Source organism: Desmodus rotundus, chromosome 3 (assembly GCF_022682495.2).
Source record: "Desmodus rotundus isolate HL8 chromosome 3, HLdesRot8A.1, whole genome shotgun sequence".
NCBI lineage: Eukaryota > Metazoa > Chordata > Mammalia > Chiroptera > Phyllostomidae > Desmodus > Desmodus rotundus.
The window spans coordinates 188,129,296-188,156,267 of NC_071389.1; the positions used below are offsets into that span (position 1 = coordinate 188,129,296).

The 26,972-nt window shown below is 42.2% G+C and overlaps 3 protein-coding genes across 5 annotated transcripts in view; 1 reads left to right on the forward strand and 2 right to left on the reverse strand.

Annotated features, from left to right (window-relative positions):
• Positions 1-570: 570 nt before the first annotated feature.
• Positions 571-6,640, reverse strand: UQCC6 (ubiquinol-cytochrome c reductase complex assembly factor 6). Of its 2 annotated transcripts, none has more exons than XM_024579211.3 (3): positions 6,506-6,640; positions 2,796-2,913; positions 571-740 (listed from the first exon to the last, which is right to left on the reverse strand). In XM_024579211.3, exons 2-3 carry the CDS (start codon positions 2,901-2,903, stop codon positions 645-647), a joined length of 204 nt encoding a protein of 67 aa, XP_024434979.1. In that variant the 5' UTR covers positions 2,904-2,913; positions 6,506-6,640; the 3' UTR covers positions 571-644. The 2 variants fall into 2 exon arrangements, with proteins under 2 accessions (XP_024434979.1, XP_024434978.1); XM_024579210.3 differs by lacking the exon at positions 6,506-6,640 and adding an exon at positions 6,235-6,317.
• TDG (thymine DNA glycosylase) lies at positions 6,462-24,645 on the forward strand. Of its 2 annotated transcripts, none has more exons than XM_024579212.3 (10): positions 6,462-6,602; positions 13,330-13,472; positions 16,627-16,862; positions 17,656-17,725; positions 18,930-19,065; positions 19,264-19,346; positions 19,425-19,519; positions 21,574-21,745; positions 22,155-22,280; positions 22,712-24,645. In XM_024579212.3, the coding sequence occupies exons 1-10, from the start codon at positions 6,580-6,582 to the stop codon at positions 22,843-22,845; spliced, it is 1,218 nt and encodes a 405-aa protein (XP_024434980.2). In that variant the 5' UTR covers positions 6,462-6,579; the 3' UTR covers positions 22,846-24,645. The 2 variants fall into 2 exon arrangements, with proteins under 2 accessions (XP_024434980.2, XP_045043090.2); XM_045187155.2 differs by having other exon boundaries at positions 22,715-24,645.
• Positions 24,335-26,972, reverse strand: part of GLT8D2 (glycosyltransferase 8 domain containing 2) — a 32,415-nt gene continuing 29,777 nt past the window's right edge. The window contains exon 10 of the mRNA XM_024579209.4: positions 24,335-25,367. Within this exon, the coding sequence (XP_024434977.2) occupies positions 25,195-25,367 (173 nt within the window). The 3' untranslated portion in view covers positions 24,335-25,194. The remainder of the gene's footprint in view (positions 25,368-26,972) is intronic.

Genomic DNA, 26,972 nt, shown 5'->3' on the forward strand with positions numbered 1-26,972 from the left:
AAACACCATCACTCTCACCCCCCACTCCCCATACCCTGCTAACCACCATTTTACTCTCTGCTGTTTTGATTTTTACAGGGTTGACGTTTTCAGGTTCCCTACATAAGTGATATCATAACAACACTTTTCTTTTTGATTCACCTCACTTAGCGTAAGGTGCTTAAGGCCTATCCATGTTGTGGCAAACGGCAGGATATCCTCCATTCTCATGGCTGAATATATTCATCGTATGTACGTACAACATCTTTCTCATCCATGCATCTGCTGATGGGGGTTTGGGGTTGTTTTTGTACCTTGGCTAACACTGCAATCAACATGGGAGGGTGTATGTCAAAAAATAAAAAATGAAAGAATTATAAGAGCAGGAATCATTGCAAATACTCTATCTCACATGACAGTCACAACTAAATATCTATCAAACCACATTAAGAAGCTGATGATATAAACTTTGGCAGTTTTCAAGAACACTGGTGAAATCACAAATAAATCTCAATGCACCAGCTACTGTCTACTGCGTACCTCTTCCTGCAGTGAGCACTGCATTAGGTGCTTCAGGACAAGCAGTCTGACTCCACAAATTTCAAAAATATGTATTTAAGACTTATTATTCACAGAGTTCTTGGCAGAGTTGTATTCTGAGGTTTCTACTGTTGAGAAGTTTGAGGTTTGTGTTCTCTCTCTTTTAGTCCCAAAAGCTCTGTTTTGAGTTCTCCAGGCTTTGGTGGAATTTCAGGTATTGTCTGTTAAAAACAAAACAAAACAAAACGTAGATGTCAGTGCTTTCTTAAGACTGTAATTAAATGTGACCTGAAAAACTTCAAAGCAAATAAGAAGTTAAAAAGAACAGCAAGTCCCTTGCTACTCGATGATAAATCCTTATTACGAGGACCCACAGCTGGCCAAGTCCCTTTCTAGCCCTATATTTATGACTCTTTCGCCCAGGCCATGTCTTAAGTTCTATAGGACTCACAGAGGGAGAGTTTGCATTACTACCAACTGACAGATCAAAAGTCTGAATAAAGCTTTCCATATATGGAAATTTGTTCCTGCAGTATTTACTGCCTCTCCACCATGCAGAAAGTGGTAAGCAAAAAAATATAAGGCTGCATTTAGGAAAGATGGTCAGGAAAGGCCTGAGAAGGTGACTTCTTCTGGTAACTGCTTTAGTGAGATTACTTGCATTCCATATCATTCATTCACTGAAAGCATCAACTGAATGGCCTTTACTATGTTCGTAACATTGTGCGTCCCGGTACAGTTAATTTTAGAACTGCACCCCCAAGAGAAACCCCATAGCCATCAGCAGTCACTCCTATTTCCACGCAGCCTTCCCGCCTCTGCACCACCGCCCCAGGCAACCATTAATCTACTTCGTCTCTACAGACTGGACATTTAATATAAATGGAATTGTACAGTATGTAGTCTTTTGTGACTGGCTTCTTCCACTTAGCATGTGTTTAAGGTCCACCCGTGTTGTCACGTACCAGCGCTTCACTCCCTGTTAGGAACAAGTAATTATCCATCACATGGGTATACCACACTGTATATGTCCACTGACCAGAAGACAGGCAACCTGGACTGTGTCCACTTTTTGGCTCATCTAAATACTGTATTTTGCCATGTATAATGCGCACTTTTTGCCCACATTTTTGAGGGAAAATAAAGATGAGCATTATACATGGTAATTACTGGTCCATACAATTTCTTGTACCTTGTATCTGTGCTTGTAATTATTTTGTAATTATTTGTCACATAAAATTTCTTATACCATAATATGTTAAAAAAAATAAATGCTAAAATTCCTTTAAAATACAAAAAAAAAATCTAAATATAAATAGATAAATAATTGAATTAAAAATTAAAATGAAAGATTTTTTTCCTGAAAGTTTGGGCCATAAAGATGGGTGTGCATTAGACACGGCAAAATATGGAAATACTTCCATGAATGTTCATGTACAAGTTTTTGTGTGGACATGTGTTTTCATTTCTCTTGGGTATAAACCTGGAAGCAGAACAGCTGGGACACATGACCTATGTTTAGCTGAGGAACTGCCAGGCTGGCTGCCACAGCAGCTATGTCCGTTGACATTCCTCACAGTGTTGCATGAGGGTTCACATTTCTCCACAGCCTCACCAAACCTCGTCATTAGCTGCTTTTTTTTTTTTTTTAATTAATAGCCACCACAGAGGTTATAAAGTGGTGTCTTATTGTGGCACAGTCCTTCTGTGGGCCTTACATTCTAGCGGAGGAAACAACAAACAAACAGAGACAAAGGAATAAAGTAATTGTAAACTGTGAACCATGCTCTGTGCAAACAAAGGACGGAGACAGAACAGCACAAGAGCAACTCTTTGAAGCTGTCCGAAGGGCCCTCACTGCTGGAGGAGATTTTGAGCAGAGACCTGAAGTTTTGAAGGAAACCAAGGCAAGATCTGGGAGAAGAAAGCACTCCAAGAAGTGAGAAAGCATGGCCTTGAGGTAGGAATAAGGCTTGATGAACTTGAGAAACAGCAATGAAGCTCCTGTGGCTGCAACAGAGGGAACAAGGGGGAAATGATATAAGGTAAGGTCCTGGCAGACTGTGTAAGACACTGAGGCTGTGTATGATTTCTGGGGAAGACCGTGTTGGAGCAGGCAGGCCATGAGGACATGGCGTTGCTGCAAATGCAATTGGATGCCATCATAAGGTTTGTAGGCCCAGGGCAGATGTGCTCCTGACTTTAAGATCACTTTTGCTGCTGCGGGGAGAACGGAGTGGTGCCAGACCCAGGAACGAGGGCCGTTCTGCACTCACCAGGTCCGGCCGGTAGTACCTGTGCACCACTTCGGCCCCTGCGAACATGGCCAGGAGGCTGGCTGCCACCATCTTCACGTAGCTGGTCCAAGGAACTCCTGCAGGCATGGTCAGCGGGCTAGGAGGGGAGGGAAAGCGGGCGGTGTTAGTAGGTTTCCAACTCAAGTCTAAACCAAGCTGGGAAACAAGTGTCTCAGCCGTGTGAGGCAGGGTCAGAACACCGTCGTTCCCTCCACCCCCGCGCCCCAGTCCTCGTGTATAAAACGAGGGTGTTGAGGGCGAACACCCTTCCAGCCTGAGACCAGACTTCAATGGTTTCTTAGCATTGGGGGCTAGTCCGTCAGAATTTAAAGACAGCTCTGCGGGAGCCAGCGGAAGGCCCACCCGCCCTGTTTCCCCGCGCTCCTTCAAACTCTAGAACTGCAGGCCGCACTCCCGCTGGCCCAGCACCCAGATGCGTGCCCGCGGGCCGACTGTACCTAGGAGGGCACGCGCACTCGGCAGTAGGTCCGAAAGATGACATTAGTGTGTTCGGGATCCCAAGCAGCTGGCCATCAGACCAGACAGAACGTGCAAGGGCTGGGCCCCTGCCAGAGGAAAGTGGGGGCACTGCGGCGAGGGCTTGTCAACTGGGCGGAAGTGGGACTTGGGGCCGGGACCAGAATTTTTTTTTAAACCGATTCCCAGGTCTTTCCCAGCCCAGGTGTTTGTCTCCCTCATCATTTCCCCCATAGTAGGATTTCCCAGGAAGATGCTGAGGCTTGGGCTCAGCTCTGGCTGGATTAGTGTATCAGTTGTCCCTTCACTGCGCAAACTGCTGGCGTTAACTACCTTCAACAAGTGGGTGGAGCCTGGCACGCTGAGCAGTGAGTGCCTAGGGGACGAAACCCTCTAGAGAGTGAAGTAAAAAGCACTCTGTCCTTGTGCCAGATGTCCTTAGATGCCTGAAACAACCACACCGAGACAGCTATATACCTTTGTGCTAGGACGCTACTGGAAAAAGAGGAAACCTGAAATCGACAATATTTAATTATGCATTTTTAGGTTGTGTTTTGGTTATGGATTGATTTGTGTTAAGAAAAACATAATGCAAAACAATTCCGAAGGATTATGGTTGTGTGTATAAGATGAATCATGATAGTCACTTTTGAAACAGGAAGGTATATTTGACATAAAATAAATTACATATTTAAAGCATACAATGTGATGAGGTTTGACATGTGTACACCTGTGTAACCATTCTTACAATCAAAATAATGAGCGTATCTATCACACCCAAAAAGTCTCTTGGTGCCTTTCTAATCCCTCCACACCCCCTTCTTCCCTGGGCAACCCTTGTGAGCAAGCTTACTAGGTTCCTGAAAGGAAGAGGAGGACTGGGAGGAAAAGGGAAACAAGGGGAAGAGACTTGGCCCTTCTTTTGTTTTCCCATCATAGAAGGTCTCTTGGAAGCAGAGACATATTTGGCAAAGACAGATTTCTCCTAGGCTTCCCCAATCCAGGCTCACAGCAGAACAAGTTTGTCTTCCAGGCAGTTAGGGTGCTGAGCGAGACATGATGGACTAGGAGCTACTTTGTTGATTGCTTCACCATTCCCAAATTCATTCCCCAACAATCTTCTAATAACCTCTCCATAAGACAGAACTAAGCAGAGACTCCTGGTCTGCTGAGGTTATGAATGCAGTTGGCAGACCCAGAAGGCACAGCCCCACAGTGAGGGAGATGCTGGCTGCCCAAGGGCAACTATTCCTGAATGAAAACCTCCTGAGAAAAGTTTGCAGCTCTTACACACACTTTCCGTCACCTGAATTACCTCTCTGAAATCCACAAGAAACCATCTGCTTTAAAACTTTTCTAGACTGTAATCCTAGGTGGTTAGAAACCAGAGGAGGAGGATGCACTGCTATTCATTCATTAATTCAACAAATAACTCAATGGACATCTACTGTTTTGTACTGGTCTCAGCCTATCACCAACCACTGTTGTGACTGAACCAGCCCTTATGGTTCTTATTATGGCTGCAAGACACCCTTCAGCAATAGCTATCGGGAAATTTTGAAAAGATACAGGTTTATTATTTATAAGAGCTGGAACTTACACAGCACACCTGTGGCCCCACAGCGAGGTTCAGCTAGAGAGTAAGTATACCCATGTGCATGGGCCTGGAGTTCTGCTTTTATTGGGGTCAAGTATGGGTGCCTAGGGTTTCAGAGTTCACTCTTTATCAGTGAATTTAAAACAAAAGAGCGGAAACTTAAAAGTACAGGGAAAGGGGAAAAAACAAGTAGCCCAAATGGTCATTTATTGAAACCAACCAAGATTCCTAAAGTAAAGGAGTTCTGGGAGGTGGCCTGGCTCTTCAGTGGCTCTTTGACCTCGTGTGTGCACACGTGCGTGTGTTTGTGCATGTGTGTGTATCTGCCTGTCTGGTGATGTCTTTATTCTAGATGGTGTGTGCGTGTTAGTGTGTGTTCTAGCCAGCCAGTCTATGAAAGTGGATGCCTCTTTGAAATGAATGCCGCAATCAAAGCTTAAGTTAGGCACTTGCATGAAAAAAAGAAAGTATCAGGTACATATACCTACCTTGAGTCAGGTTCTGAGTAGTACCTACTAAGGGACACAGTATTTATAAAGGTTCTGAAAAGTTTTAAAATATTAAAAGTTTTATTTAAATGATTTACATAATACAAATTAACCATTCTGTATTTACTCATGAAAGCCCTTTCTTGGATCCCAGAATGAAGCAGCCACATAAAGCACAGAGCCACGGCCATCCCCCAGCTCACATGTTACATTAGTGAGAGATAAACCTTTGTTGCTGTAAACCATTGAGCTTTTGGAGTTAGCTGTTACCACAGCTTAACTAGGGAAAGCTAATACAGCAGCCATGTTCTCATCACGCAAACTAGAGAAAAAGAAAGAGCCATCTCCATTAAGTTATTTAATGAAATCCTTGTACAGCACCAATGACAACGTGAGAACTAGTGGGAAAAAAACTAGCTGTAAGAGCCATTGAGAAAAAGATAGGGTTGGTCTGTAAGGTTATAAAGAAAACCTGATGTTGAATGGCATCTACTATCACAGGCTTCAAACACTGGTATTTTTACACATCCAAGGTAAAGCAGACAATAGTTTATGTAAAGTTTTACAAAGCAGTTTCACAATCACCTCAATTTCTAGATTAGGAACCTAAGACCCCAGATGGTACAGTGGCCTGAACTCTCAGGTTTTCATAGACTCTTCTTTCTCCCACATCACGCTTTATAATTAATGCAAAATAGTTTTTAACCAGGATAAAATTCTGGATGGAAAGGCCTGGATAATCCTGATCGATAAGCATAACCGCCCCACCTACATAGCGTCCCCAGAGGACTTCACCACCCATTCACGCCCACCACCCGTCCACCCGCTAAGAGTCCTGGGGGGGACAAGAACTTACGTCAGCCGAGAGCTCACCCTCCCACCTTTTTGTCCTCCACCCTTCCCGAAAGGCCAAGCAGCAGGCAGACACTTGATTGGGCTGTCCTGTGACACGTGACGCCCGCAAGTCGTGGGACTTGGCGCCGAACAAACGGAAGCGCCCCGCAAGAGGGGTTTGCACTGGGGGGAGGGGGAACCAGAAGCTTGGGGGAGGAGCTAGAGCGTTAGCTGCTGTCCCGGTTCCGCCACCAATCGTGTCCAAGTCTCTGGTTATTGTGGAACCGCCGTACCTACGCCAAGATCCTAGAGCGACATCGCTCGCTTGCCCGGCAGGAGTAGCCGTTCGCGCGAGCGGCAGCAGGGAATGGAAGCAGAGAACGCGGACTGGTAAGGCCGGGGCGGAGCGCCGCCCTTCCCCCCGCGCCCCTCACGGCGGGGCCGGCCGGCGGGCGCGCGCACGCACGCACGCAGGGGTCTTTAAGGGCCGAGGCCCGATACAAAGGCCGGCGGCGCGCGTGCGCATTGCCAGCCTGCTCGGGCCCCTCCTCACCCGGGCCGTCCTGATGAGGCCTCTCTAGCACCGGAACTCCTCTCTTCAGTCGTTTCCGGCACCTAGCTGGTTGTGAAATGCGTTCGTAAGCAATCAGCAGTCTCCTGTTAATATTTCTGGCTGTCGTTCTTGGCTGCATTTCCTTCACCTCTTACGATATGTGAAGGAGCTGTGAAGATGCAGTATCATTTATCCGTTCAGGAGTTTGCATTTGAGAATGCGGTTCACTGAGGCTTCCTTCCCCTAAGGTTCGCTGAAAGCATCGTCAGGGGCCACGAAGTAGATGGCATTGCCCTCCTAGCGCTCTTGAATTCCGAGACTATGGGTAGCAGTCCAAGAAGGCCTCTAAAAATGTCGTCTAGTGGTCTTGGGGACGAACTCAAGAATCTACATGGCCTTTGGGGAGTGTTGGACACGTGGAAGAAAATGTATTGCAAAGGCAGAGATTTCGAGATTTATACTGGCAGAAAAAACAAATGAAAAAAATTAGATATGTTAAATAACAGGGTCTTTTAAAAAACTAAAGTGGTGATCTATATTGTACTAAAGTACTGTTAGTCCTATGAAGAGTTGTCCTCGCTCTCAGTGGCTAATGGGCCCTGAAGTTGGGCAAAACGCTTCCCTTCGCTGGGCCCGTTCGCGTCGTGAAATAGGGCATCTCTGGAATCCAGTTCTGACAGTCTGTGAACCCGGGTTGTGTGCAAAGGGTTCAGTAACCAACGTAGGCTTAGAGTTTAGGAAAGGAGACACATGTAGATGAAGTGAGGACTTTATCCTGACTTTGGGGGTCAAATCCTGAAATAAAGTACTCCACTTCTTTCCCACAACTTTACAAATAAAAGAACTCGGCAAAAGTCGTGAAAATCACTCTCTCCCTTGCGATCTTCAGATCAGAATTGAAACTTGGGTAAAAGCCTACCATCAAGTGAACTACGTGTTTGTAAGACCTTATCCAGTGTCTTAGGAAGAAAAGTAGCAAGTCTCTGGACTGAAGAGAGGTCTGTGCTGGTGTGCCATTTGCTCCCACCCCAGCGTGGTTCCTTCAGGGGTGTAACAGGTCGGGGCGCTGGTGAAATGACACGTCTCCCTCTGCCCAGATCGGCGGACTGGAATGGTGGGTCGTCCTTTCCAAAAAGAGGCACAGTCCTCTGTTTGGGTGTGAAAGTCAGCGACCCAAATGTGAGACGAAGGACGCTTGTTGAGGAGGGAGTTTCTGTGGACGGGGAACAGCGGGAGTCACCAGTGTGCTGCGCGAGTCAGTGAAGCCCGCGTGGTGGGTTCTGTGATGTCTCCGGGATGGGGAAGTCGAGCCCTGCTCAGTTTCAGGACGGTGGGGCTGTATCTGAAGGGTTTTAATTTTTTTGCTTCTGAGCACGAGAAATGACCAAAAGCGGGGGAACTTGAAGTCATACTACACGAGGAGTAGTTGAATGAACTGGGGGCTCTGGCTGATTCTATATCTTTGTGTTCACAGTGTCTAGTAGACTGCGCACGGCAGGTACCCAGTAATGTGTGGTGGATACACACGCGCCCACTTAAGCAATATTGAATGGAGTCTTTAAATAGTTGGGGTATTCCACCATAGTTTGCATAACTAGTCCTTTTTACTTGAGCATTTGGATTATTTAGCATTGACTGATATTTTTGTAAGTATTCAGTGTTGTATATGCTTGTTTAAATGAAGATAATAAAATGTTGCTATGAATGTTTGTGTCCTTCCAAAATTCATATGTTGAAACCTAGTGCCCGATGTGACGGTATTTGGTGGTGGGGTGTGGGGGGGGGCCTTTAGGAGGTGATTAGTGCTCTTCTTAGCACTAATTAGCGCCACCCCTTCTGCCCTGTGAGGACACATGGAGGAGGCAGCCCTCTGTGAGCCCGGAAGCAGGCCCTCGCCAGATGCTAAATGTGCCGCCACCGCCCTGAAAGTGGACTTTCCAACCTCCAAAACTGGGAGATACAGATATCTGTTCATTATCCACCCAGTCCGCAGTATTTTGTTTTTTGTTGTAGTGGCCCGAATGGACCTGGACAAGTGTGTTTAGAAAGAGCAACTGAAGTCTCAAGTAGTGCAAAACAATTGTGGATTGAAGAAGTGGGAGTTGTTCCTTTTAGAGAAAACCTTAAAGAATTAGTTTTTTGAAATGCAGCAAAATCTGAATTAATTGGACTCCTCGGTCAGCTATGTGTGTGTGTGTGTGTGTGTGTGTGTGTGTTTTGAGTAGGACTGTTGGGAAATAAACAGTTCATCAGGAAAATACATACTTTACCAATTTCAGACAACTATAAAAACCTACCCTTGGAGCAGTGCAGTTCAGGAGAAAGGGAGTACACGGGGGAGGCTGGGAGAGAGGAGGTGGGGTTAGCCGCAGGGACGGGAGATAGCACACAGAGTGGGTGGGGACAAACAAATGATAGGGAAAAGTTACCAAAGGGAAATAAAACCATTCATACCTCTCTGACCGAGTAGCTCATTTGGTAAGAGCATCATCCTGATACACCAAGGTTGTGGGTTCTATCTCCAGTCAGGGCACAAACAAGAAGCAACCAATGAATGCATAGATAAGTGGAACAACAAATCTGTGTTGCTCTCTCTCACTCCCCTCCTGTCTCTAAAATCGATTAAAAATCATTCAGCCCTGGCTGGTGCGGCTCAGTGGCTAAGTGCTGGCCTGTGAATCAAACGGTCACCAGTTCAATTCCCAGTCTAGGGCACATGCCTGGGTTGCAGGCCAGGACCCCAGTTGGGGGCGTGTGAGAGGCAACCACACATTGATGTTTCTCTGTCTCTCTTTCTCTCTCCCTTCCCCTCTCTAAAAAATAAAATAAATAAAATCTTTTAAAAAATCATTCATACTTATAAGTTTGATATCAGAGAGTTATAAAAAATGAAAACTCTTTTGGGGTATGTCTGGAGTCTGGACAGACTTGGCCCTGTTTTCTAACATTCTCCATATACAAACGTAGAAATCCCCAACTCGCGCCTCTCGTTTTCATGGTGAGGGAGCTGAGCACCCGCGAGGACAAATGACTTGTCTGAGTGCTGTTTCGTAGCTCTTCCTCTTGTACAGAGATAGTTACTGTTCATCAACATTGCAGAATTCTGACTTATGAAGTAGCAGCTGCCATGTATAAATACAATAAGTATTTACATTAAGTATAAATACAATACGTATTTACATTAAGGATGAAAGAAGTTTATGCTGCTTATAAATGTAACTACTACTAGATAAAAGAAAATGAGATTATCCAGAGTCCTTTAGTTTTCTAGTATTCAGGTTCGTGAAGGGTTTTGTATGGATGGCATTCTTGCTTCTGCCAAGCAGTAAGAACGTTGTAAGCCACCCTCTTTTCTTTTCTCCCTGCTGTTAGGAAGCTGTGAGATGGTCAGACTAAATGTAAACATTCAGAGATAGTATGTTACCTTAGAACTTAAACATTCTATTTGCCATAGATTTATTTTTTTCTTTCTGTTCTAATTTAACTTACCACAAACTATCACTTAAATATTATGGATTTCTAGGTTTTTTTCAAAATTGATATATAAAATGAAACTCCAATATTTTTCTTCATTATTTTTCACTTTAGTCAACTGATTTTGAAAATATTCATTTTCAATTTCCAAACCCCGGAATCTCTCAAGATCCTTATTGACCTGTACACATGGTAAGGGAGCCACATTTTGGAAATTTATTTTTTAAGGTTCAGAATCCTTTTGGAATGTGAATGGTGTCTCCCAACTTCACCTATTTTGCCATGTATGATGTGCCCTTGCCCAGACTGTTGAGGGAAAGGTAAGGAGGCACATCACACGTGGGTGGACTAATTACACACCGTGGGCACAGTAACCCCTGCATAACGCACACGAAAGCGCGGGTGGCCTTAGCCCCAGCTGACGCGTGTGGTTTAAGTCTGGGTGCCATCGGGAAGCTTGGGGTTGGGAGGGGGAGGCTGCCGTCCTGACAGTGGGACAGACTAAGAACAGACCTCGTGCATTTTCTGGCCACTCATTTATTGTGACCACATGTCTTGTCTTTATATATCCAGCGCGAAAGGGGCTGTGAGCCTCTGGGAAAGCTGCCCCAGCCGCGAAGTCACAGTTTTACTAGGATTTCCAGCGGGTAAAATGCACGTGATCTCGCGATGTGACCTAGCCTTACCCAACTCCTCCTTAGAAAATTGAAATCGTAAACATTGAACACCCAGTGTTCTGACAATTTATGAAAAGAGATGCGAATAGTATTAAAGAAAAGTGTGAAAAAGGAAGATGTTTTACTTTGTGCCAGGCACAATTTAAGCACTTCTCTTCGTTTTTAGATTTTAACTTCTAGTCCTTGGCTGCATTTTTTTTTCCTATGTGTAGCCTTAGTTTACAGTACTGTTTTGTATTATTTTCCACATTAAAACATATATTAAATGTTGTCTGTGCTTTCACAGAATGTCCATACATTTAATTTTTAAGCACTGCATACATAGTATTTTCTCATACTAATGTTTGCTACATCATTGTTTTTATTTTTTTACGTAATTGGAGAATATATTTAAAGAAATAAAACTCTTCAGATACAGTTTGATGTCCTTCTTACTGATTCTTAACTTTTAAAAATCAATTTACCCTTAAAGATAGCTTGAAATTAAAATGCCTCTCCTGCCCTGACTGGTGTGGCTCGGTTGGGCGTCCTCCCCCAAAACCAAAGGGCACTGACTTCATTCCCAGTCAGGCACAGGCCTGGGTTGCGGGTTCGATCCTAGGTCAGGGCGTGTACAAAAGGCAGACCATCAATGTTCTCTCCCTCTCTTTCTCCCTCCCTCCCTCTCTCTCTAAAAATCTTTTAAAAAATAATAAAATAAAAGGCCTTTCTGGTGATTTGTCCATTGTGAAACAGGCGATTGAGCGTCTGTTTTTCTTTGTGAATCTATTTTCTTTGCCAATAGTCCAGCCACCCGACGGGTAGACCCTGTGTCTGTCCCAGCTGTTTACACCTTTCCAGGGGAATGCTTTGTTTGCCCCCTTTTACAACTATTTTATTAGGATATGAGATACGTACTATAAAATTGATCCACTTAAAGTGTACTAGTTTGCCTTTTTAATTTCTGCTTTCTGACTCTCTGTCTTCTTTCTCCACACACAAAGAGAAAGAAACCTAGTAAGTAGAGTATCTTACCACAGAACATATGACTTTACTCTCCAGATAGTAAACAGCACTTATCCACTTTATTTCCTACTGTTTTTCTTCCTACTGCGTATCATATGGCATTATTTGGCATTAGCGTAACTTGAGTTTCATAGAATGTGTTTCCATCCCTACCTTTGTGCTGATGGCAACAGCTTGAGGCGTAGTGCTTTATGGTTATCAGAAATATTTGGGGAAATTGTTGTCTGGGAAGGTCTCTGTTCCTTACAGTGAACAAAATACTTTGAACAAAGTTTAAATCATGTTCAGAAGAAAGATCTAGCGTGGTTTTTTCTGCATAAATTCATAGACATTCATAAAATACTCATTTCTAGTCCTCATTTAGTGGCAGAAAAACCAAGAACCCAGCAACAATGAAAAAACAGATCCAATGAATGAATGAATAAACAGGCAAATAAACCAAAGGAGAACTTTATTTTTTTTCAACTTGCAACATATATTTATTTTCTTTTTCCCCCTCACATTTAAGAGAACTGTAAATTAGGATGGAATAGGGGTGGGATTGGGGCGATGTTGGCTAAAGTGTACAAACTTCCAGGGAGAAGAGGGTAAAGGGGGGATAAATGGTGATGGAAGGAGACTTGACTTCGGAGGTGAACACACAATACAAATGATGTGTTATAGAATTGTACACTTGAAACCTATATAATTTTATTAACCTGTGTCACCCCAATAAATTCAGTAAAGTAAAAAAAAAAGATGAACAACTTCTGGGAACAGTGTACAGCATCACCATGCTATTATTTACTTGAAAGTTGCTAAGAGAATAGATCTTAAATGTTCTCACCACAAAAAAGAAGTGGTAATTATGTGACATGATGGAGGAGGTGTTAGCTAAGGCTGTGGTAGTAGCAATCACGCTGCAACATGCGAGTGTATCCAGTGAACATGCTCTACAGCTTTAACTTACACAATGTGTATGTTAATTTTATCTCAAACCCCAGGGGAAAGTCAGGCTGGGGGAGGGTTTGATTGGGAGGAATCTCTGTGACAAGAGAAGTACATACTGAAAGTAGGAACACAAATTGTTTCTGTGTTTCTGTGTGAACTGGTGGGCCTTTCACATCTCTCTACTGGAAAATTCCCATGATCTCATTGCAGAGAAGCTTCAGGCTGACTTCACAGAACTAAGTTTTATTGATGACACATCTTGTCATTAAACAGTGTGAGAATTAATGTCTGGTTAGCAGGCACTCAGCAAAGGTTGGGTGAGTGTGTACCTATCAGAATAGGGCTTTCTCTTCACTTTGCATCTGTTGTCAACTAAATAAATACTTGTCTGGTTTCAGAATATTTGGATCCTGACAACTATTTTTATAGCTGATCATTTAAACTTATATTTGGGTAATTTTGTCCTATGTTCTTTCAGCTATTCCATTCAGCAAGCTCAAGCTTTTTATACATTCCCATTTCAACAAATGATGGCTGAAGCTCCTAACACGGAAGTTATGAATGAGCAGCAAATACCAGCAGAAGTTCCAGAGCCAGCTCCTGCTCAAGAACCTGTACAAGGTAGTTTTCACCGGGATACTATAGAAGATTAGCTATTGGACCAGCTAACTTTTTAAAGAAAGGTTTTAATGATCAATTTTAGCTCTATTTTAGTGTTAAAATGTTTAACCCACTTATTTTATTTTTTTAAGATTTTACTTATTTTTAGAGAGGGGAAGGGAGGGAGAAAGAGAGGGAGAGAAACATTTACGTGTGGTTGCCTCTCATGCGCCCCCTACTGGGAACATGGCCTGCAATCCAGGCATGGGCCCTAGACTAGGAATTGAACAGGCAACCCTTTGATTTGCAGGCCCACACTCAATCCACTGAGCCACACCAGCCAGGGCAAAATGTTTAACCTCTGTTTCAAGTACTTGGTATGCGTCAGGCATGTGATAGGTTTGGGGGATAAAAGAACACGGATCCTGCCCTGGAATATCTCATAATCTAGTAGGGAAATAGTAAGTAAGCACACATCGTGCCTCAGCACACAATGCAGTGAGGAGGGGCACGGGATGCTGTGAGAGCCCATGGGGTGGACACCTAACTCAGACCAAGGCTCAGAGGCAGCTTCCCAGAGCTCAGAAACTCAGGAGTAGGGAGGCTTTATCCCCATGAAGAATGGGCTGGGGAAAACTGCAGGCCGAGGGAGAAGCATGCACAAAGCACAGGCAAGAAGCATAACAGTTAAAAAATAGTGATTCTGTATTGGACTCTGGGTTATAGTAAAGAAATGGTGAGAGATAAGTCTGGATAGGGGGCAAGTGAGGCTTGATTAGCCTAAAAAATAAAAATGTATTGGGTTGTCCAAAAAGTTCATTCAGTTTTTTCCGTAAAATGGAAAGATACATTTTTTATTTTCACCAATAATTTCATTGATTTGGATATTTTGAGTATGTGTCGGCTATCTCCCACCTGGTATAATGTTGATTGTTCTTAATTAATGTCTCGATTTGATCACTATCAACTTCAACTGGTCTTCCAGACCGGGGAGCATCGTCCAGGGAGAAATCTCCGGCATGAAACTTTGCCAACCATTTTTGACATGTTTGATCAGTCACAGCATCTTCTCCACACACTGCACGAATCTTTTTTTGTGTTTCAGTTGTGTTTTTACTTTTTTGAAGTAATAAAACATAATATGCTGATAATGTCACTTATTTTCTTCCATCTTCAGTATTAAAACAGCTACATAAAAATTCAGCAATTCTGATTTTTTTAATGCACACCGATATGACAGCTGTCACAATACAATCCAACAAAATTGTTTCGAATAACATTAAAGACAATGAAGTGCTACTAGAGTCATCTCAAGGAAAAAACCAAATGAACTTTCTGGCCACCCCAATACATCCTATCCTGAAGACAATAGGGAGTGTTGAGAGAGTGTAAGCAGGGAGTGACTTTAGCATAATGGCATTTAAAAATATCAGCCTGGCCCTCACTGCTGTGGCTCAGTGGATTGAGCACTGGCCTGAGAACTGAGAGGTCGCTGGTTCGATTCCCGCTCGGGGTTTCGGGCCAGGTCCCCAGTTGGGGGCACACGAGAGGCAACCGATTGATGTTTCTCTCCCTGTTTTTCTCCCTCCCTTCTCTTCTCTCTAAAAATAAATAAATAAATAAAATCTTTTAAAAAATAATATCAGCCTGGAATTGTATACCTGAAACCTATATAATTTTAGTAACCAATGTCATCCCTAATAAATTCAACCAATCAATCAATAAAGGAAAAATATCAGTCTGCAAGTATTATAGACCATAGATCGTGTGGTAGAAAGCAAGCAGAACTTGGAAACAAGGAGTGTGTTAGAGACTCTTTGAATAATCCCGGGACGAAATAAAGAGGACCTGAAGGGGTGGGAAAGGACAGAATTAGGCACTACTCAGGAGGTAGAATTATGTAATTACCTGGCCATGGTAAACGGCTTTCATGGGGGGACAAGGGAGAAAGAGAAACTTAGAAGTAACTCCCGGGCAGTTGGATGAAGGAGGTACCACTCATCAAGATAGAGAATTAGAAGAGAGGGGAGTAGATTTGGGGATCAGGGAGTGGAGAAAAGGCAGCAAGCAGTGTTGTGTGAGAGATGTGCCCAGAGTTCCAGTTTATGATTCCAGGAGCACGTCTAACTCCAGGGCATCGGAGATAGCCCTGCCCTTGACTTCCATGTGTCTGGGCAGGCAGACAAGGACTGTCCCAGCTGTTAGCCAGTGGAGGTGGATCCCTTGGCCTAGGAGTAGAAAGGAAGGATGGGAGGCCAGGGTGGAAAGACACCAAACAGTAGGAGCGTGGAGTAGGAGCCTGAGAAAGTATAAGTGATGTTAAAGAACTAAGGGTGAGAAAACCAAGGCTTCCTGTTGGATACTTTGGGGCAGCAGTTTGTGACCAGGGGTGATTTTGCCCCCTAGGGACATTTGTCATTATCTGGAGACACCTTCGATTGTCATGACTGGCAGGGTGCTACTGGCCTCTAGTGGGCACAGGCCAAGGTTGCTGTTGAATATAGACTGTTAAACGTTCTGTGGTATACAGGACAGGACCCCACCACCAAAAATCGTTCAGCTTAATATGTCAGTAGTGCTAAGACTGAGAAACTCTGCTTTAGGTCCTGAGATCAGATCTCTGGTCCTTGCCTTTTGAAAAAATACTGCCAGCCAGAGATTTCACCCTCAGCACCTCTAAATTTACCTTTCTGGCTGTGTGTAGAACAGCGTACCCACTCACAATCTCTAAAACAAGCCCACAAGCCATTTGAGGCTTTCTACTGCTGGAATTATAGGGACATTGAGTTAAAATGTTTCCTCCCCCCTCTGTTTGCTATCTACTTACTCTTTCATTTGTTTACTTAACCGTTTATGTATTGACAATGAGAATTCCTATAAAATAGTACAGAGATACTTTGTATTTATGGGGAGGCCAAGATGCCAGATCAGATTGTGTGAAAAATCAATCTATGATTATCTCCAGAAGACCCAGTGGAGGAAGGAGAGTCAGGGATCGGGCCACATGCACCCAGTTCTAGGGTGAAACAAGGGGGAGATTTGTAGAGGAGCCTGATGCTGGGAAATAGAAGAGTAAGGTAAAAAGAATGTTGCTGGGGTGACTTTTCTGGGAAAGCTGCCTGAAGTTTGTAATTACGGTTTTCTGCATCACATCCTGGAACTCATTGTGTTTCAGAGACTCGAAAGGGAAGGAAGAGAAAAACAACACAACCAAAAAAACCAGTGGAACCCAAAAAACCTGCTGAGGCCAAAAAGTCTGCCAAGTCCACAAAATCAAAAGAAAAGCAAGAAAAAATTACAGACACGTTTAAAGTGAAAAGAAAAGTTGACCGTTTTAATGGTGTTTCAGAAGCTGAACTTTTGACCAAGACTCTGCCAGATATTTTGACCTTCAATCTGGACATTGTGATCGTAAGGAATTTTGTCCTCGTTTGGTTTTATGACTAGCATTGGTGGATTAACCTGATTCTATCCATGCAAATAGTTTTGCTGAAACGGAACATTTCTAAGAACTTTGGTCGTGAATGGCATCACCTTCACGAAGTTGTGGTATTTGGGAGTGTGTAAGGGGGTGGACTCCCACGTGGGGCTGCCTGGTTCCCAGTCCTGCCTCATGGGTTTGACCCTAGACAAGCCTTAACCTTTCTGAACACCAGTTTCCTCACTGGTGAAACAGGGCGAATAATAGTACCTCCCACACAGGGGTGCAATTAAGTTAAATAATCCATGTAATTCCCTAAATTACATGACATCTGGGAGTTCTCCATAAATGATAACATTGATTTTGGACTTTGATTTTTGTGTGCACTTGTAAGAAACATCAGCACGCAAACAACTGTGCGGGTGATGTGGAGGGAGCCGCTTGTTGGGAGTTGAGAAGCAGACGTGTGGCTGGACCTGGGATCGGGTTGACTTATTGCTCCAGAACCTCTTTCTTCCCAGCCCAGTTGGGTGGGAGTGGGGGCCTGGAGATATGAGGGAATGAAACTGGTTTTTCAAAATAACAACAAAACTTTCAACATAAAGGAAATTTCTCTTCTCAGAATGGAATAACTTTTTTCAGGTCAAGAGTAGGTAATTGGTAAATGATACTGTTTGTGATGCCAGGTTAAAATTTTATTTTAATAAATTCAGTTTTGTCCACCACGCCTCCATAGAAGCCGTAAGGCCTAAGCCACCCCAAAACGTACACATTTTTTTTCAGATTGGCATAAACCCAGGATTGATGGCTGCTTACAAAGGGCATCATTACCCTGGACCTGGAAACCATTTTTGTAAGTGGTCACTTTTTTATTATTATTTTACTTTTAAACTAGATATCTTTGTTAATAGTTTAGTTTTTAAAAAACAAATTGTGTTTTTAATAAAAGACATTGTATATATATGTAAATATACATACACGTTTTCTCTTTGCGTATGCAGAATGACACCTCCCTGGTTACCATTTTGGTTTATGAGAGTAGAGGGGCAGGAAAAGGAGTACTTTCTCTTAGTTTTAGTACTCTTTTTAAAGATTTCTTTCTAGTTGTTACCTACAGGCATAGCGACAATAGTACACTGTTGTGCCAGTGCAGACAGAGTAGAATGCTGACCCATCCGGGTTTCTGCTGGGCGTGTTGCCTAGGAGACGTGAAGGCTTGCCCGTTGCCAGTCAAGCTAAGAAGTGCTGTGATTGGAGACATTCTCTACAGATGCTCTGTATCTAGCAGAAATGGTATTAAACACCTTCCTACTTGTAGAGGGAGCTTTAAAACTATTACCACTCTTGTACTGTACTGCGTATAAGTGGTCTTACTGAGCACTGCCTCACAGAACAAGGCACACTGTGTGGAGACCCTCGGGAAATTCCAGTTGCTTATCTAAGACTGACATGAAAAACATCCAGGGCAAGTGACAATACTATGTTTTTGGAATGCATAGCTTGTTGTCTCCATTATTTTATTGCTTATTTATTTTAAAATTTGTTATTGTGACTCTGTTATAGTTGTCCCAGTTTTTCCCCCTTTGCCTCCCTCAACCACGCCGCCCCCCCACCCCCACCCGCTCTAGAGAATTTTGAACTTTTCACTTTCTCCACTGCCCAGGTGTCTGAGTGTCGTGAGTCCATCGGTGCATGTTTATCTGTCTGAGGTATTCCAGGGGCAGGTGGTGGTATCACCAGGTATTAAAGAGGAGAACTGATTCAGTTTCTTGTACTCACTGGCTGTGTATTCTCAACAGGCGTTCACCTTAACCCCCAATGAAAAGGAAGTAATAATAGTAATTATCTCATGAGATAATTATGATGATTAAATGAGATAATCCATGCAAAGGGCTTAGCGTAGTGCCTCGGATACAGTAAATTGTTTGATGCGGTATTTGACCTATGTTATAATCAGGGTTTTTTTTATTTCGAGGATAGGATGTAGACTACCACGTCCGTCCACAGGGCAGCAACCTTTGGGCATCTGTGGAAATAAACTAAACCCTCTTTCGCAGGGAAGTGTCTCTTTATGTCGGGACTGAGTGAGGTCCAGCTGAGCCATATGGATGACCACACGTTACCAGGGAAGTATGGTATCGGATTCACCAATATGGTGGAGCGGACGACCCCAGGAAGCAAGGATCTCTCCAGGTAATGGCACAGCGTGTGTTTCTGTCGGTTGGCACTCCGACCGTGCTGGTGCCTCACGTGCTCTAGGGGTACCGTGCGTGTCCAGTGCAAGCTGAACCTAACAGTGTGTGAATGGCTCTTCACTGACCACTGTCTGAATTTAGCACATTGTAAATATTGCCATACTTACATTTTGATGACTTTTTAATTTAATTTTAGTAAAGAATTTCGTGAAGGAGGACGTATTCTAGTACAGAAATTACAGAAATATCAGCCACGAATAGCAGTGTTTAATGGAAAATGTAAGATTTACTTTTAATTCTATCTTTTTTCCTTGGTAACATTATGGGCAGTGTAAATATGTTTGTCTTTCATTTTAGGTATTTATGAAATTTTTAGTAAAGAGGTTTTTGGAGTAAAGGTTAAGAACTTAGAATTTGGACTTCAACCTCATAAGATTCCAGACACAGAAACCGTAAGTCATTAAAACTACATTTATAAATCAGCTAAATACAAATTTTTCTTAGCTAGTTTGTCTTTTTTATTTATTCTATCCATTTAAATGTATCCCATGAAAAGAAAACACTGTATTTTGTTGAATGGTATCTACATATCAACTTGAACTAATGGTTATAAGTTAATTTAGATACTGATACAGTTTTGTTTTCTTTTTCTAAAGAAACATTTGTCAGATAAATGCCTTAATGGTGTTATGTTACTTGGCTAAAAACTGAGAGCGCTGGCTCACATACTATATTCAAAATATATTTAATGGCATATTCTTACCAAATTCCAGTGAGCCAGCGCTTACTCAGTTGGGGAACAAACATGTAAATATAGATATCCCGATCAGCACAGCTGTAATTGCTCCACTTTCGTTCGAGAGCCGTGTAAATGGTGCAGGCTGGTCGCAGACCCCTCTGGCCAGTGTGACTGGCACTTGGTACTATTGTCTGACACAAAGGGGCATCGTGAAGTAACGGAGTGGTTTCCAAACTCTGCCCTTTCTGCAGAGCTTCTGCAGACATTGGTTCAAACCATACTTCCTAAATACAGCTTTCCGTTTTGTTTGCAACTTTAAAAAACACAATACGCATGCACGAACCCGTGTGTTATAGACGGCATTTTAAGTGAGAGAGAAACCAGAGTGCCGACAGGGTTCTTTGGAGACCTCAGAATCAAGGTTCCGCCACCTTTCCTCAGCGTTTAACTTCTCCTAAATATGGGATTGACAAAGTGGGCTGTAGCACAGACCGTTCTCTAAACTGAGGCCTGCCTACCCTGTCCTCGTGGGTAAAGTTGTCCACGTGAGTTGGCTGTTTCTTGGTGAGCACTGCGTGATTGTCCCTCAAACGCCAGATGAGGCTCAGGTGTGTGCAGCTCATGGCCGCATGAGTAATAGTAGGTGCAGTAATAGTAGGTGACCTTAAATCCTACCATGGCAGGTAGTTTTAGCTCTTACAAGGAGCTGTGAGTACATTTACTTTGTTTAAATTTTATTCTTTATCATAAAATACTCAATTATTGATAAGGTTAGTGATTCAACTTTGAAATAAAAAATGTCTACTTTTTCAAGTTTCTGGATCCCTTTAATTGAAGGATATTTTGAGATTGGAGAGTGTGCTGTTACAAAACCTGGGAGCGTTTGTACGGACATATCAGTGCCTCCTAAACAAAACAAGTAAATAATGCTTTTTTCTGTAATACGTGGTAAGGAGGCCAACTTAAAACAGCAGAAACTGTAACTGGAAGGCCCATAGCCCAGCAGCCTCGCTCTTTCACGTGTAGGAGTCATGCTCTGCGAAGGGCAGTTTGTTGCCACCATCCAGATATCCTTCTCCACTTGTAGAAACGTACCCGACAGATACATGCGCACATTTCTACATAAAATATGTGCAAGGTTTTTCACAGCCCACAATATTAAAAGATTGGAAACAGCGTACATGCCCACAGTCGGGCTCTGGTTAAATAAATACGAAAAGCCCCACACATTTATAAAAACGGGAGCTCTTTTTACTGTGATACAGAATTATCTCAAAAGCAAGGTACAGGACGGAGAATAGACCATGTTACCGTGTGTGTGTGTGTGTTTTAGAAGGGGTAAGGGAGAATATTTATCCAGACACATTTTATTGTACAGTCGTGGACTACCTCTGCGACTAGCGTCCTTGATGGCCCTGGAGGAAGAGTGCCAGGTGGGCAGAGACAGAGCTGGGTGGGGGGGCTGCACTGGAAACTTACATGCCTTTTTCTACCTTTGCAACTGGGAACACATGTTCACTATTGACGAGAAAAGACTGTTAATGGATACATGAACACGGGCTATAGCCCCCTCGTTTTTGACTTACTGACTTTGTGACATGTAAATATTACAAATTTGAACTCAACTACTTTTATTGATTTTGCATATATTGGTATGTGGTAAGTGTCATGTTATTAGCCTAAAGAAAGACAAATTTTCTAGCCTCCATAGGAGTGGATTCAATAGAATTACAAGATTTCCGTAACTATAAAATTGTATGATTCCAGCTCTGCTATGTGATGCCATCATCCAGTGCAAGGTGCGCTCAGTTCCCTCGAGCCCAGGACAAAGTTCATTACTACATTAAGCTGAAAGACTTAAGAGATCAGTTGAAAGGCATTGAACGAAACACAGATGTTCAAGAGGTTCAGTACACATTCGACCTGCAGCTCGCCCAAGGTGAGTCACCATTACCGCTGCTTGTTTGCGTTTCCTGTGTACGTACTACTACAGAAAGTCTGCTGTGGCTTAACAGCAGGAGCAGAGAAAGCAGTTATATTTGCAGCCAAGTGCTCTGATAATGGGTATTAACCACTGTTAAAATCTCCTTTGACTTTGGTCTTCCATCTAGTCTGGTACGCCTACAGATGTCGAGGCCGTAAGAAACATTGTAACCCACCTCAAATTAAATCTTACAGGCTTTAACAGTTCTTATGAGTTAGTGTAGCATATGTTATGAAAAGTGAAAAAGGTGTATCTCAGTATACATGAACATTCAAGAAAAAAATAGCATCGTGATTTCCAAATAAAGCTATTTTCAAAAATTCTTGTACAAAATCGGTTTTAAATCCCTTTACTCTCCTCACAGAGGATGCAAAGAAGATGGCTGTTAAGGAAGAAAAGTACGACCCGGGTTACGAAGCGGCGTATGGTGGTGCTTACGGTGCAAATCCGTGCAGCAGTGAGCCTTGCAGCTTCTCTTCAAATGGGCTAAGTATGTTCCTCTCCCTGTGTGTGTGCTTTCAAAGACTGGCTTTTGTCAGCATTGGGCAGGGGGCGGGGGGGGGGGGGGAGCTCTTTTAAAAGAGTAAATTATTGAGGAGTGGGAATTACAATATAAAAATCTGTTTAGTGTCTTATAGAGAAAATGTGATGGTTACTTAATGTTTAACTACACAAACTTCCAGCTCATTCTCTTTGTCACTAACTTTAATAAGTCGTCTTAGTGGCATCTTCCTCCACGAATAACAAATGAGGGTTTATTGGTCCTGTATCTGAAAATAGAACAGAAACTTATCATTGTATTCAAGAAGCTTGCTTAACTATTTTAATACCAGTTGCCCTTCACTGGAGAGTTAAATCTCCTAATTTGATCATTTTAAGCTTTTAAACGGAACAAAGTAACCTTCTCCCCCTTCCCCGCAGCAGCTGGCGGCGGAGAATCAACTTTCAGTGATGTTCCAAATGGGCAGTGGATGAACCAATCGTTTACAGACCAGATTCCTTCCATGAACAATCACTGTGGGACGCCAGAACAGGGGGAAGGAAACCACGCTTAAGAATGGTGCTTCTCAGCTCTGCGCAAGTGCTGCAGTTTTAATGCAGCTGTCAAGAGCGGCCCTCAGTTTGCTCACTGAAGTATGTTGTTAGTGTTTTACTCTGGTGATGTAGTCGTAGTACAGTTGCGTGGTAGAGTCAACTGTATGACCTAAGTAGTTTAGAAGGAAAATGTAGGGTTTTTATTTTATATGAGTTTTTGTATTTGAATTAACCATCATTCCAGCATTTTATAAAGCCTTTTTCATTTATGAAGAAATTGATTTTCTTTGGGAAGTCACTTTTAATCTGTAATTTTAAAATGCAACAGCTTGAATATTTATATTAGATTGTTAGCATAAATCTAGAATACACTGTTATCCCTTTTATGCCTAGGAAGGGCATACTAATAATGAGAATTACCCCCGGGAAAGAGGCAGGTGTGTTGACTTTCACGTAAAGCTAAGCCTCAGTGGAGTCGCGTTCACACTCAGACCTCTTTACCGGTGGTGATTGTTTGTGAGAGTTCCTTACTCGTGCTAATGTAAAGTGTGGCCTTGTGGCAGCAAGGCTGTCCTGGCCTTACCTGACAGGGCGTTGACCCTGGCTTTGGCCTGCGCACCCCTGTGTGTTAATCCTCTAATAGGCAGAAACTATTCTGCTGGGATGGTGGGCTCCAGACAATGCAGCAGGCCTTTTAAGTATTGTAGCCACATCTGTGTTTTACTTGACAGACAGACATTTGATAGGGAAGGAGCTGAATTTCTCTTTCCGTATCGATCACTATTCGAATTTTATCCTCCTTGGCTTTAAGGACGTAACATGGATCGTGATGAAAAATGTACCTTCAGGCTGAGCAACAAGAAGCTGGAGGTGTTCCATAATCTTATTTAAACTGGTGCTTTTTGTACGTGAGATGTACTGATATAAATAATACAGAATTTTTTCACTAGTTAAATCTAATAAGCCAGTAATTTAGAAAATTCTTTCTCTACATCATTGCTCTTTGTTACTGTGGACTAAGTTAACCTTACGGCAAGGTTGTTTTGAAGTAACGTACCTTTGTGATTTTCTAATGCGTTCTCCAAGGTGCTACAAATAGTCCGGATGGCTAGGCCTGGCAGACACAAAGCCGGGTACTTGGAAAAGCCAAGTACTTGGAAAAGCCAAGCGCATTGATTCCCGATCACTTATACCCAAGGAGCATGCTTTTCCCTGTAAAATGTTTATCAGGTATTTTTTTTCTAAGAGATTATATGGCCTGGTTTTTTTTGTTTTGTTTTTTTGGGTTTTTTTTTGTAAGAGAAACAAATCTTTGTTGTGAAGCTTAACATGTTTTTTAGCTGTGGCTTTGATGGATTTTATTTTCCTTAGTCTAGATCAAGCAGTGTGAAGTCATTCATGTTATTTAAATCCTGTACTGTACTGCTGTTTACATGGATGTTTTGTGCAGGCGCTTGGAAGTGCCTCGCATCAGGGATTAGGAACAATCGAATTATTTTTTCATGGGACTGTGTAAAGCATGTAACTAGGTATTGCTTTGGTAAATAATAATGTGTAGCCTTACAATAGATTTGTTTTTATTTAAGTGGAGAAAATACCCTTTAAATTATGGACACTCACTGGAGAATGGGTTTGAGGATTTTCCAAGCATACAACAATGGTGTTTTTCATTAAATATGACAGATGAGTAGTAAATGGTGACATATCCTATACATGACAGTGTGAGACTTTTTCATTAAATAACACTGAAAAAGTTTTTAAATTCACTTGAAAGTGTGATGGTTTTTACAATAAAAAATATTAAGAATGATTATCCTTAAGTTACAGGCTTTTCTGTAGCAAGACTCATATTCTTTCCTCCTTTAAACCTGAGATCAGTTTACCGCCTATTCTATTTACTATATAGAGGAACAAATACTGTGTTATACAGTGAAAATCATTTTGAAATCTATGACTGTTTTATTTTTTTCAGACATTCATGTTTTAAATGTAACACAAGAGACAAGATGGCCAACCTGTTAAAAAATACCTACATGTGGAAAATACATTTAGAAATTTTTTTAAATTTTAGGTACAGTCGTCACTGAGTTAAGCAAATTGATTGCTGAAACCTAGATGGGTTTCCTCTTTCTTTCCAACAGTATGTTTCACTCACATAATCTTGATTTCCACAGTTACTACATGTACTTAAGGAAGCAAATCCGTACCTAAGTGACCCAGGTTACTATTTGCACACAGCAGTCTTTGCTTTCTACATTGTGTGTCATATGTATCGAAGATACCGCTCCTGAAGAATGATGTCCTAGTAGGTTACAAGTGGACAGTTCCACGTTTTTATACAGAAAACATTTAAAACCTGTCAAGTTCTATCAGCTGTCATGGTGATGGAGTTTAAATATCCCTGCAGGGTCTGGAACAAACCAGCTCTCCCAGAGGTCGTTGTGAGCACTGGAGAAGTCCCAAGGTTTATGCCTTCCATTCCAGTGGAGTAATTTTGCTTCTTGCAGAAAGTGCTCTGAATATCTGGTGTCTGGATTCCAGCCTTTATTGTGTTTATAGAAAAATTAATAGGCTTGTTAGAAAATAAAAACTCAATATATTAAAAACTGAGTATAGGCTCATTATAAAAAAATAAAAGTTAAATCAAAGGGTATACAATGAAGAGTTTACCACCCACCCTAAGTCTCCAAAATAACCATGATTTGAGTTTCTCGTGAAACCTTTCAGTAGTAGTCTACCCGTGCACCAGTAAGTACATAAGTATGTGTTATATTATATATCTGTGCATATACATACACATGCACATTATATGTGTGTTTTTAAAATTTACTTGTAGGAAACTTTCTGCAGTAGCACACATGAATTTACTGAATTATTTTTAATGACTCATAGAATGCACATGTGATTATTGAGCGAGTTCTTACTGAGGGCAGTGAGGCGGTTTTGGACCCTGCACTAGATAAGCAGCGCTGCCACGAACAGCCCTCTATGCGTGTTTGTGCGTGTGCACAAATGCGGTGGGGGCCCAAGTACATTTACTCTTGTGAGTCCATGCAGCAGAGTTTATTCTTGTATTATTTTCCATACGAACAACCGTAAACCTTTGCTCTGTCCTGTAGGATAAAAATCTTGTAGGTGGAATTGCTAAGTTGAAGGGTGTGTGCCTTTTAATTTTTGATAAGAGATTATCAAATTATCTCCCAAAGAACTTCTAACAGTTTTGCTCCCACCCAGAATTTATAGTTCTTGTTTTCCTACACTTGCCTGCAATGTGGCAACATTTTCCTTTAAATAGTTTTATTTTTACTATATAAAATACAACTAGAAAAAAGGTCCACTTTTTAACACACAGCTACTATCTCTATTTGAATATTATTCGTTTCATAAGTAATCACTTAGAGACTATGCATTTACCCTAATATTGCCCTTGCTCAGAATACTTTTAGAATATCTCTTCCAGAAGTACAGTAAGATCTTGCAAATGTAAGTCTTTTTAAAATATCCTCTAAGGTGTTACATTTTTTTCTAAGAGAGGGAATTTGATATTTTTGAAAAACAACAAAGTCCATTGAGTACAGAGAGGGTGAATATTAGTAACTGGATCTTGTTATTCTACTTTAACATGTGATGTAAGAAAAGGACAAACACCTGTCTTCTGTTATTCATAAACATGGCCGTGAAGGCAGTTGCAGACGAGGAGCTCAGTGTTTCAGGCCATCGTGGCATAATTGGGGTAATTATCAACTTCCAAAGAGTCTGTATGAAGGAAATGCTCACTCAGGAAGAGGTCCCTTCATGGGATGAGTCTCACGGAGTAGGACATCATCTCTCAGCTCTGTGACTGAAGGATTCTAGGGGCTTGCAGGTTTGCTTTTAGCTAAATGTTTCATATGTTTTAAATGTTTAGCTCTCTGTTTAGACCCAAACTTAATACCATTAGCATTGCATTGCTTTCTGCTTTCAGAACTCGGAAACGGGGTGGTTTGGTCAGATGATCACTGTGTAGATTTACTTTGCAGACCATCCCTGATTCCAAATCCCTCAGCACAGAACAGGTTCTGTTCTACAAAGAAAAATGACTTCTTCCCCTTGGCAAGATCCTGCCCCTTTCTATTTGTCAATAAGTTATATAGTTCATAAAATGTAA